Genomic DNA, 12,168 nt, shown 5'->3' with positions numbered 1-12,168 from the left:
CCCTCCTGCTGCTTGGACACCTCACACTAGTGTTAGAGGTCTGGTAGCCACACAAGCCCCAGGGGTCGCACCCCAGTATAGCAGTGCCTCTCCTTTCATTTGCAGCTTAGTTTGGAGTTGGCCGTTTTTCTGGAAACGTACTGTTACCAGCTACTTTGGTGCTGAGAATGTAGGTCAGGCACAGTGGGTTGTTTCTACCAGCAGGTGGCGCTGTGGGCAGTATGTCTGGAGCACACAGAAGCACTGACAGATGTTCCAATGTGATTTTATAGATTTAGGTTTCATCCAGAGCTGTTGTCATGGAAACAGATTTTCAGAGTGCTCATGCATTCATGGTTAACTCCTTCAGTGCCACACTGACTTCAAGAGAGGGCAGAGGGAGAATGCAAGGGACTTTCCCAAGCTCACTTTCCCCTCTTGTTATACATAGTGTGAGGCAGGGAATGTGAGGGCATCTGCTGGGCTTTCCTTCTTAAATGCATACCTACAGGGTCTCAGTCCTGGAGTGAAAGGGAATACTGGTACCAGCTAAATCCCCAGTTGCTGGGTGCATGGGGAACAGCCAGCTGATTCAGGGAGGAGCATTTGACTTCACGCAGGACTCCATTTCTAGAACCCTTTAAAAACTACAGCTACTGCTACGCTGCCCGTGGAGTGTAATCTCAATGGAGGAGATTAGGGGTGTGTCTGCACTCTGCATAGTAGTCCTGGGACTGTTTTCTGCACTCTCTGAACACTGCTTCTTCATGGGAGCAGAATGTGGGGCTCTCCCAGGGCTTCCTCCAGTTGGAATAGGGTCCTTTGCAGGAGCTTTGTGCTCAGCTGGAGAAGGGAAGACTGAGCTGCTCGTCTGCTGTTTGGATCCTGGGCCAGGGCTACCTGTTGGGCAGGAGGGGGCAATGGTGCTGCCTGGCCTCTGTTACACAGGTGCCACATATGGCTCTGCTGGAACATGCTCTGTGAACGCAGTGACACGCTTGTTGCTAGGGATTGAGAGCAGCTGAGGCCAGATTAATCTCCCGAGGGGTCAGAGCACTGTACAGAGAGTGAGAAGGGATTTAGAGGGGCGTGGATGGCACTAATAATCAGAGACTCTAAAAAGAGAGGACCAGAAAACAAGAGAGCCAGGCAGGCACAAGGAGAATGCCTGAGACAGGGGAGGAGGGGGAGCTGATTCTTTGACAGCCTTTCTGGCACGTTCTCTGAAGTTTTCCATTCTCTCAAAGGCTCCAGCTGCTGGGTTATTTTGCTGCTGACTGTGGCTTCAGAGGCTTTCCCTGCAAGCCATTCCCCTGCAGCTTTGGCAGTCAGCTTCTCTGTGCGGGGAGGAGTGTATTCCCATTCAGTTCTGTGCCCTAATCAATCTCCCCAGCTTCTGTGCAAAATTCCAGAGAGGCCAGCACGTTCCTTGTCTGTGCTGGGGTGTGGTACTCTTCCTCCTCTGTGTGTATTGAGGCACAGGGGTGTTCTTCCAGCTTCCTCTCCCCTGTGCATGTGGAGGGAGGGGAAAAATCAGTTATTTTCTCCTCCCCCCCCTCCCCCAGAGAAGGAATGGTTCTTTCACTGCTCCCCACACCTGTAGGGGGGCGGGGAAAGGTATGAGAAGTTCTTTGTTTGCTCTCCTGGCAGGGGAGGGGAAAGGGAGAGATTGTTGTCCCCACACTCCCACTGTTCCCGCATGTGTGTCATTCTCTGTGATCAGGAGCACATGTGTTATACCAATAAAATAAAAACCAGCAAGATCTTATTAAAGGGGAAAAGGCAAAATGCCACATTTATTGTGAATACAGAAAGAATCATAGTAAGCAGTTAGTTATAGCTATAACATTCCATTCAATTTCATATTTATTCACACATTCATTCATACACAAACACACACAGGTTCTGCAAGGTTGTTATCATAGTTACCAGCCTCAGAGTTGCTCATGCCAAGCCACTGGCCAGGTGGCCTGGACATGAGGAGGGAGCAGGACCTTGTCAGATGCTCATTTGATGCTCCTGGAAGTTGGTTTGCAGAATCAGACCCCAAAGTTCTCACTTTCTAGAGTCCATTTTTATAGGAATTTCTTCCTATGCCAGTCTGTGGGAATTGCTTCATCATGCTGTTGCTGAATCAATCAGCGGATGGCACATTCCTGACTGCTCCGTGCTGCCAGATGTTATCTTGTTCTTTGGTTCTCCCATTCTTGAGGCTGTTGGGTGGATTCCAGTCTGCCCTCCGGGGGTCCTCTGGTTATTTCCACTTGATGCCTTCTTCAGTTGATGGACACTGGATTCTTAGGCTGGCACCTCCTTAATCATTCAGTTATTATCCACACCAAGCATCCATCCACATACATCCTCTATCTCTATTTTAATCACAATTGTTAACAAAGCGAGATGAATACAACAAAAGGGCACGGAGTCTCTGGGTGCTGTTTCTGTTGTTACAGGGTATTGCTTTGAGTCTCTCTCTGTGTGAGTAGTTGTTGTTACAGAGAATTGCTTTGAGAACAGACTCTGCCTTAGAATGTACTAACACAATTAGCAGCTTGCAAGTTTCACACATAGAGGGAGTGAAACAGTACCAAAAACCAAGAGACCTCTTAATTAGTAATACCCTGGAATTTAAACTATGGGGAATCAAACTCATTTGTGATTTTAATACAGAACTTCTTTAATATAATCCAACACATGGTGAGGGAGGACTGGAGGTGGCAGAAATGAATCGAGCACACTGCATGTCCCCATTTGACTTACTGTTTTCCTTGCAGAGGGTGATGAGACAGGGGTGATGGACAGCCTGATGGAGGCCCTGCAGTCAGGAGCAGCGTTCCGGAGGAAGAGAGGACCTCGCCAGGGTAAGCATTGCTTGAGACAGTGCCCTGGTGCAGAGAGTGATGAGAATTGGTCTGTTCTGTATGACAAGCAATCCTTGTGGCTAAGTATCCTGCCTCCAACAGTGGCCAGAGGCAAGTGTAAAAACTCCCATAAGGCACGTCATTGTGCAATGTTGTTCCTTCCTGACCCCAGCTAATGATCAACTAATACCCTGAAGCCAAAAATTTCTCAGCACTGCTAACTAGTGTCACTGTAGATGCTATTCCTTTGCGTGCCAAGGCCTTTTCAGCTTCTCCTAAATTGTTTTTCTGACTAATCGATAACAAATGTTGTTTGTACACAGTGTCTTTCATTCTGTCTTTGGTTCCCCAAATGCTTTTTGCAGCACTTCACCAGAATGGCATGGGTTAAGCTGTGGGACTTCTCCTGACTGCACAATGGTGGCTCTACTTTCTTGCAGAAGTGGTGAAGCACAACTGCACTGTTAAATGAAAATGGCTAGTTGAGACAGGACAGGATTGTAGGCATGCTCGCAGGTGGCGATTTGAGACGATCTGGAGAGTTGATGAAGTGGCGAGGTACAAGGAGAATGAATCCAGATGGCAGGCACTGCAGAGTACCAAGAGTGGCCAGAGGGTGGAGAAGAGGAATCTAATACTAGAAGCAGGAGGAGAGACTGAGACAATGAGGTTATCTTGGGCAGTTTTAAAAAATGGAGGCAATCTGAAGCAGATTCAGAAACAACTGGGCTACAAGAGAATTGTTTGAGAATTGTAGCTGAACTGCTTTTTCTGAGAGTGTGCCAGGAACAGTGTGTTTTGGGTGTTCTGGAGTCTGGGCACATAGGATCTGTGGAAGCTGTAAAGAAGAGAGCTAGCTACAGTTATCCAAGCAGAGAACCTGAAGACCTGGATGAAGTGGGAGCAAGGACAAGTGTACTGGGTCATTGTTGTGAAGATGGTGGCAGATAGGTATGGGAGGTGAAGGAAAGCTGAGTTAAGAATGACACCATAGTTACTGGTTTCAGAGGAACAGCCGTGTTAGTCTGTATTCGCAAAAAGAAAAGGAGTACTTGTGGCACCTTAGAGACTAACCAATTTATTTGAGCATGAGCTTTCGTGATCTGATGAAGTGAGCTGTAGCTCACGAAAGCTCATGCTCAAATAAATTGGTTAGTCTCTAAGGTGCCACAAGTACTCCTTTTCTTTTTACCATAGTTACTGAGAATGGACCTCTGAGTTGACTGGGAAGAGAGGAGATGCTGTTGGGTTTGAGAAAACTCCATTGTCCAGCAGAGTCACTTCTGAGTGGACATAAGGGAAAGGAAGCTGAGATGAAGCCACAACTTCACTGGGTCAGACAAGCAGCTGTACAGTAAGGAGGGTGCACTAGAAGTGTTGAGAGAAACTTACAACTCGGTTCTGTCAGCCTGAAATGATAGTGAAGGTTTCTCATTAGTGATAAAAGCAGAAGGCCAAGAATTTAACCCTGTGAGATGCCATAGAGCAGTGCTTTTAAAACTGGGGGTCGTGACCCAGTACTGGGTCGCGGAATGTAAGGCACTGGGTCGCGGTGGCGCCTGTCAGCACTGCCAACCAGGCCGTTAAAAATACAACTGGCAATGCTGCCTGGCTAAGGCAGGCTAGTCCCTACCTGTTCTGACACCGTGCTGCACCCCGGAAGCGACCAACAGCAGGTCCAGCTCCTAGGTGGGGGGCCACGGGGCTCCACGCACTGCCCCTGCCCCAAGCACTGGCTCCACACTCCCATTTGCTAGGAGCTCGGGGGGGGACGGGGACGGTGACTGTAGGCAAGAGCTTGCGTGCCTCCACCTGGGAGCCGGACCTGCTGCTGGCCACTTCCGGGGCGCAGCACGGTGCTAGGACAGGCAGGAAGCCTGCCTTAACACCACTGCTGTGCCACTGACAGGGAGCTGCCGAAGGTAAAGCCTGTGCCCCAATCCGCTGCCTCAGCCCTGAGCCCCCCTCCTGCACCCCAAACCCTTCATCCCCGGCCCCACTCCAGAGCCCTGATGCCCTTCCGCCCTCCCTGCCCCAGCCCAGAGCCCCCTCCCATACCCTGAACCCCTCATTCCCGGCCCCACCCTGCAGCCCTCACCTCCACTCCCCAACCCTCTGCCCCAGCCCTGAGCCCCTTCCAAACCCCTCATACTCACCTCTGTTGGGTCATGGGCATCAATAATATTCTTCAGCTGGGTCTCCAGAAAAAAAATTTTGAAAACCACTGCCGTAGAGGAGGGTCTGGAGGCAGAGGTGGAGCTACCTCCACAGATAGAGGTTTCTTAGGTAGGAGCAGAATTATGACTGGAGGGAACCAGAGACACATGTATAGCTGTGAATTAATCTCAGGAGGGAGGAATGATCAACCCCTAAGGTTCTGGTATGAGGAAGAGGGGAGGGGATAGAAAAGAAGAAGCCATTTCCACCCCTGAAAAATGGGAAGGTAAAGAAGGGGCAGGTGAGTGGAGAAAACAGTTAAAGATATTGGAGAGCTGGCAGATCTCCAGCAGCTTTGAAAATAAGGGAGGAAGAGAAATTAGTCTGCCATGCTGAGGGCAAATGAGAAGTATATATTGAGATTTCCAGCTCTTGAGCTGGGTAGAAAGGGCATATATGTGGGACTTGTGAATTTCAGAGTCTGCAGTTTATCTTTTTACCTGGGGGCGCTCCAGGTGCAGAAGAGAGAGCAAGTTCCCATGGAGCCAGCTGTCTTAATATCAGAGGGGACAGGAGAGGGTTATAGATATCAATTTAAGGGGCTTTGTGGTAACTTTCTGAAGGACAAGCCAATGGAGAAAAGAGTTCAGATGTGATAAGGGAGTCCTCAGTGATCATGGGTAAGTGAGGAAAGCAGAGAAGGCTGTGGCTGCTGAAGAAACTGAGGGGATAACTATGGACACGGATACAATTTTGTCGTGGAAAAATTAAGTAAAAATTCATGGAACAATCATGGGGAAAATATACAAAATCAGGCTATGGTCACAGTGGGGCTGACAGTGGGAGCCCTGCCACCTGGGACTGAAGCTGAAGAAGTCACGGAGATCTGTTAGTCCTGGAATCCGTGCCCTCGGTGACCAGATTGTATCCTTAACCATGGGCATGAGTTAGTGACAGGGCGAATGGGAATAGTGTCCCACAATGCAGTAGTGCCCACTCTCACCTTCCCATGTTCCATTCCATGATGCAGTGTGCCTGCACACGCCACACACTTTGGTCTTTCTGAGCATGCTCAATGGATTCAGGCAGGGAATTGCCATCTGGCAGTCAGCTTTCTATGGAGCATCAGCTGCTTCCTGTACAGGAGGCTTTGGATTCTTTTTGAGGAGGAGGAGCATTTCCCCTTCAGTACCTGTAAGAACAGGAAGGGAATATTACTCCATGTCTGTGGGATGTTAGGGATTGCGCCTTATGCCATAGAAGAGTTTGGGGCTTAGACAGAATGTAGTGATGCAGCTGGCCTCACATTTCCAAGCAAGACTGAGGAATAAGAGGAGCAGACCTGGGTCAGCTTTAGTGGATAGACTGGGGCTCTGCAGAGACGATGTTGCAGCTGCATCAGGGGAACGTAGGCCCATTGTAAGTGCTGTCATCCAACTCCTTTGATTGTTTTTCAACCTTGCAATAAGGGGCTCAGGAGGTACCCAGGAGAGAGTGGTGTTCCAGGGAGCAGTGTGGGGTAAGCCATCTGGAATGGGCAATGTAGGCTTGGCTATGAGAAGTATTGCTCAGTTTTATCTGCTTAGAGATTGCATGTTGCCCTGGGTATTCCTTTGGCTTGTGGCTGGATCCCTCTTCTGCTCTCTTTATCAGGGTGTATGATGCTGTAGTATGCAGAGGTACTCAGGGCTGGAACCTCATTTGCATCTCTGCCAGTCTCATTAGTAGCTTGTATCTGTGGGGGAACTTACTGGTCTTCATTTCCAGGGGCATATTTATAACTCTCCAGGTGCTGCATTTCCATATGTTCCCATAAATCTCCTACCCTAACTTAGTGTATTCCACCAGCACTACCAGTGCATTCTCACTGGGACATGTGCTCCCCGCCCCACCACTATGTGAGCTGTTAGGGCATTTCCTGGCCCCATATCGCTCCTCACCCTAGCTCACTGCAGCAGCTGAAGAGCAGAGGAACTGTGTGTAAATCTTGTCAGCTCTGATCTTTGACTCTCTTCCCTTGGAGGCAGCTGTCTCTATTCAGAGGCGCTAGCAGCTCCTTGCTAGAATGTAAAGGAATGGAAAAGCCGACAGGCCTCTGGGGACTCTGCTTAGTAGCTTAAAGGGCTCATTGTGGGGAGGGTGAGGGTCAGCAAGAGGGATTTTTTTCCAACTACTTTGTTAAGAAAGGAGTGTAGGCCACTGTAGTTGGCAGGATGTGTGCACATAATAGCCCAGTGTCCTCCTGCAGTGAGACTGTGCAATTGTCCTGTAGTCATGGTTTTAACTCATTGATTCAGGGTTGGATTGTGACTTGAGTGACTCAGCTGGTCTCCTTTTCTGTACGCATGATGTTGCTCAGGCCATCTGCTGCTTGGGATAGAATTAAGAGAATAAAGAAATCGGTCAGGAATCCTGCTTCCACCAGTGAGGCTTGCTGTCTGGCCCACGTGTCCAAGGCCGTGTCCCAACACAAGGGGGCAGTGGTGTACCAGTGCTGGCCTCGGATTGGGGCTTGGCCTTCCCTTCCTCAGGCAAGACAAGGCCTCCGCATGTGGGGCGGAGAAGTGGCCCCGTCTCCTTGTTAGCCAGTGTCTATGCTGTCCCGCTTGTGGCAGAGAGAAAGATGGCCCTCCTTGATAAAGGTGGGAACTTACTAGTAATGGGCAATGAGTCCTTCCTCTGCCATCCCTCACTCCATTCCACAACACATTTTGTTTCTGGGGGTTGCATCTTAATCCATGGCAAGAACCTAATTTCTCTGGTTGGAGACACTAATAGCCAAGTGGCTCTGAATGCTTTACTGATCCTTTGCAGAGCTGCTGGAAACTTATGGTACAACTGTGGGAGAAACCCAAAGAGCTTCTCATCAACAGTCAGGGTCTGCTCTGTTGGGCTGACCCTGTAGCATGCTGCAAGCCTTTGCAGCTCAAAGCAGAGTTAACTGACGCTAGGGAAAACACTGGAAGCTCCTGGAATATTGCCTACACTGGAGCTCCAAGCACTGCCATCGGTACCATAGCTATACTGGTGGCAGGACTGATGAGAATTACTGTTAAAATCCAGAGTGTAGGTCAGGCGGGTCCCTGGAGTTCTTGAGAAACTTGAGAGGGGGGAGAGAGAACTGTGTGTGTGTGTGTGTGTGTGTGAACGAGAACCTGCTGAATGTGAGGATGGGTCTGCGTGTGAGAGAACACCTGCCAGAAGGAGGAGGATGGGGATAGGTCTGTGTGAGAGGAAGGGAGTGGGTCTGCATGATAGAGAGAACCTGCTCAAGGGATAGGAGGGAGCATGAGAGAGGGGTAACCTGTCAAGGTCTCCTTTGGGGGGAAGAGTATGTGTGATGGGCAGGGGGCTCACCTACTGGTGGTCGCAGTGGGTGTACTAGATGCAGGCTTCAGCTTTCTTGCCTCGTTCTCTGGAAGAGTCTTTCTAGTGTTTGGGCTGCAGACCCAGGAAGGAGGGGAGAGAAGGGAGATGTTGATAGGTTTGAAACAAAGATTGACTCCGCCATTGTGTTAGCTGTGAGAACCCAGTTAGGCGGCTGGAGGGCTCCCACCTGGCCAGGAGACTCCGATGAGCATTTTGGGGTTCTGTATCATGGCTGTCCCCATCAGCAGGCCTGTGTCTGGCATCCCAGCAGAACCTCCCTCTCTCTCTCTCGCTCCGAGGTGTGAACTGGCCATATACAACATAGGCCATCTGGAATGGTTGGAGGTACAAAACCTCATTCAGAGAGGAGCTCCTGGTAGTGGTGGGGAGGCCCCCAGTTGCTGTCTGTTCTCTGGCTTGGGGCTGAAGGAGTGTTCTTAGTGGGATCTGACTGGTGCCTCTCTTATTTCCTCTTGCCAGACTCTCTTCTGTCACTCTGTGAGGTGGAGGAGGATACACCTGAGCGGGTAACACATGGGCATGTTGTTCTCCCCTCCCCAACTCTCGTTGTGTGTGTGTAACCCTTCATGTGCCGCAGGCAGGGAGGGTTAGAAGAGGAGACTGAGACACGCATGCAGCCTGAGGCTGTGGGTCCTGCAGTATCCCAGTAGTGAATTGAAATGGGCCTTCTTTAATGGTAACTAGGGAAGTGTTTGAATCTTGCACTGGTTCTTCCTTTTACTTTCCTATGTGAAGCATGGCCCAGCCTGGTTGCCTTTTTTAGACCTAGGGCTGGCCCACAGAGCTGGGCTTGCCAGGTCACCTTGCTCTCCGGATTTGGCCACAGCAGGCTTTTCTTCTTGCTGTCTCTCTCCTCGTTCTTCTCCTTTCCTGCCAGCATGTCCAGTGATCCTGACTCTAGTACTGCAGTGACCCATCATACGAGAATGCAGCCAACTGACACCTCTGTCTACCCTTTTACTGCTTCAGTTATTCTCATTTTCCTCCTCCTTCTCTTCTCCACCCCCCACCGGAGCTCTCCAAGCACAGCCATAATCATTGCTTCTCAAGAAGTTTGGGTAGTGGACTAGGGAGCTTTGCCTGTATATTCCTGTAAATTTGGGTGTAGACAGCGGATTGGGTGTGCAGATTGTGATGGGGTTGGGCCTGTAAGATGGTGATGCAGGCAGTGGACTAAGGGACTGATGGAGATAAGCCCATGACCATAGGTGCAGGTAGTTCAGGGCTTATCTACACTTAGCAGCACACCAGGAGGGATTCTGTCATCGGTTTAAGTAATCTGCCTCCCTGAGAGGTGGTACCTAGGTTGATGGAAGAATTCTTCTGTTGACCTAGTGCTGTCTACACCAGGTGTTAGGTTGGTATAGCAGCGTCTAACAGGTGTGTGGATTTTTGATACCCCTGAGAGATGTAGCTATGCAGATGTAAACTCCTAGTGTAGACCAGGGCTCAGGCTGTAGTATAAATGTGCCCTTAGGAAGGGAATGCAGGAAGAAACCTAGGAAGTCTGTAGCAAGGATAAGCCATTGAGCAAAAGGATTTAGGCAGGGAATGGGGGTCTGTGCCTCCCATTTGATCTGAGTTGAGACAAGAGACGGTTTGGGGGTGGTTCTGGTAGAGGCAGCTGATGGGAAACTGATGGGAATGTGGACTTGGGTGGGGAGAGATGTGATGGAAATAAGCCTTAGGAATGGAATACAGGCATAGGCTTGGAGGGCTACAGTAGGGATAAGGATGGAGGAGGTGGTGCAGGGAGCATACAGGAGAAAAGCTCAAAGAGGTGGTACTGGAAGCAGAGTGGAGGTTTGTGACACGGTTTAGTGATTAGGATTGGGGTGCAGGCAAAGGCTTGGTAGTTTATGGCTGCAGGATGTGGGCTTGGGCGGGTGAAATCTCCAACAGAGAGGGGGTGGGTGCAGGCAGGGAAGTGGGGTCCTGGGACAGGGATAAACACCTAGGGCCAGGAGAGTTCCAGGGAAGCAGTATCAGGGGAAGCCCAGGGGCTGCAGAGGAGAAGGATCTGTAACCAGGGTGCAAGCAGGGGCCTGGTGTGGCTGTCACAGGGAAAAGCCTTGAGTGGGTGTTGTATTGAGGATAGGTATTTAGCAGGGTCCTATAGGAGGCCCTAAAAAAGGATTAAGCCACATGTGGGGAGCCTCCACTTGGGAATTGTAGTTACATATTGTGCTTGCTGGTTGCATGTCTCCTTTGCATACTGTTGCGTATTTGTTCTTGGTGTTTGAAGCCCAATTTCTAGAGCAGGGGAGGGCAAACTACGGCCTGTGGGCCAGATACAGCCCATCAGAGTTTTCAATCCGGCCCACGGGATTGCCAGCCCAGTGGTGCAGTGGAGCTAAGGCAAGCTCCCTGCCTGCCCTGGCCTGCGCCACTCCTGGAAGCGGGCAGCACCACGTCCCTGTGGCCCCTCGGGGAGGGGGCGGCAGAGGGCTCCGTGCGCTGCCCTCGCCTGCAGGCACCGCCCCCCGCAGCTCCCATTGGCCGGGGACAGGGAACCACGGCCAATGGGAGCTTCGGGGGTGGTACCCACAGACGAGGGCGGCGTGTGGCAGAGCCGCCTGCCCTGCCCCACTCCACCCCCAGGAGCCACTGCCAGACATGCTGGCCATTTCCAGGAGCAGCATGGGACCAGGGCAGGCAGGAGCCTGCATTAGCCCCGCTGCACGCCACTGCCACCCCAGAGCTGCTTGAGGTAAGTGGCACCAGGCCGGAGCCTGCACCCCAAATCCCTCCTGCACCCCAGCCCCTTGCCCTGAGCCATACTCCGCACCCCCTCCTGCACCCAAGCCCCCTGCCGCACCACGCACCCCTCCTGCACCCCAACTCCCTGCCCTGAGCCCACACCCCGCACTCCCTCCCACACCCCAACCCCCTGCCCCAGCCCTACATTCATGGTCCTGCATACAATTTCCCCATTCAGATGTGGCCCTCGGGCCAAAAATTTTGCCCACCCCTGTTCTAGAGGCTGCATGGGAAGCTTCACATTAGAAATGGATTTATTTTTTCTGTCTTGTAAAGAGTTAACTCTGTGACTGCAGTGTCTCAAGGCAGCATCTCAGCTGCTGCTCTGTATTTCTGTGTGCATCACCTTCTGCATTCTCCTCCCAACAGATTTCCTCCTGGACAGAGAGGCCTGAGAAAGTGCCTGCATGTGGGCCATAAGATGAATTTGTGTGTGCATTTGTCTGAGTGTCTGTCTGACTGCGTGCAACAGCATGTAGTGCACGAGGGTGTCTGATTGCGTGAGTTCTCCTGTGTGCACCTGTTCTAATGAGTGAGTGTGAGAGACGGTCTTTGTGTGGATATTCAGCGTATGGAGCTGTCTGAACTTGCATATCAGTGGTGTTGGTGCATTGTCCTCCCTGCGTTAGTACTGTGCCCCAGCCTCAGCCATTCATTGTGCTGGAGCCCCCAGCGGGGCATAGTTGCTGTCCTAATTCAGAGCTGTTTGTTTGGCTGAGCCTCAAGCGTGATCCTAATGAAATCTAGAGCATCATGTTCTGACTGAGCTCAGGCCTTAAGCTGTAAAGAAACATCTTAAAGTATAAGAGCTGTCTGGGTGTTGTGCTACTGGACACCACAGCTCATCTGCAGCTGCAAGGCACTATTGGCTGTTATGTCCATGGAGTTATTTTGAGGGATGCAAAGTCTAGTGGGGACAGCCTTCCCCATTCAGCCTTGTGCCTTTCCTGCCTCCCTTCTCTGCTGAGAGCACAGTGCCCCCATAGAAAGCCCTTAGGTTCTCTTCGGTTCTCTTCCCAAG

At 51.0% G+C, this 12,168-nt stretch overlaps 1 protein-coding gene across 1 annotated transcript in view; it reads left to right on the top strand.

Moving 5' to 3' along the window:
• DIAPH1 (diaphanous related formin 1) overlaps window positions 1–12,168 on the top strand; it is a 164,937-nt gene that overhangs the window by 148,893 nt on the left and 3,876 nt on the right. The window contains exon 27 of the mRNA XM_075131417.1: window positions 2,754–2,840. Within this exon, the coding sequence (XP_074987518.1) occupies window positions 2,754–2,840 (87 nt within the window). The remainder of the gene's footprint in view (window positions 1–2,753; window positions 2,841–12,168) is intronic.

The sequence above is a fragment of the Caretta caretta genome, chromosome 8 (genome assembly GCF_965140235.1).
Source record: "Caretta caretta isolate rCarCar2 chromosome 8, rCarCar1.hap1, whole genome shotgun sequence".
Taxonomy (NCBI): domain Eukaryota; kingdom Metazoa; phylum Chordata; order Testudines; family Cheloniidae; genus Caretta; species Caretta caretta.
This window is presented reverse-complemented; position numbering and strand designations above follow the sequence as displayed.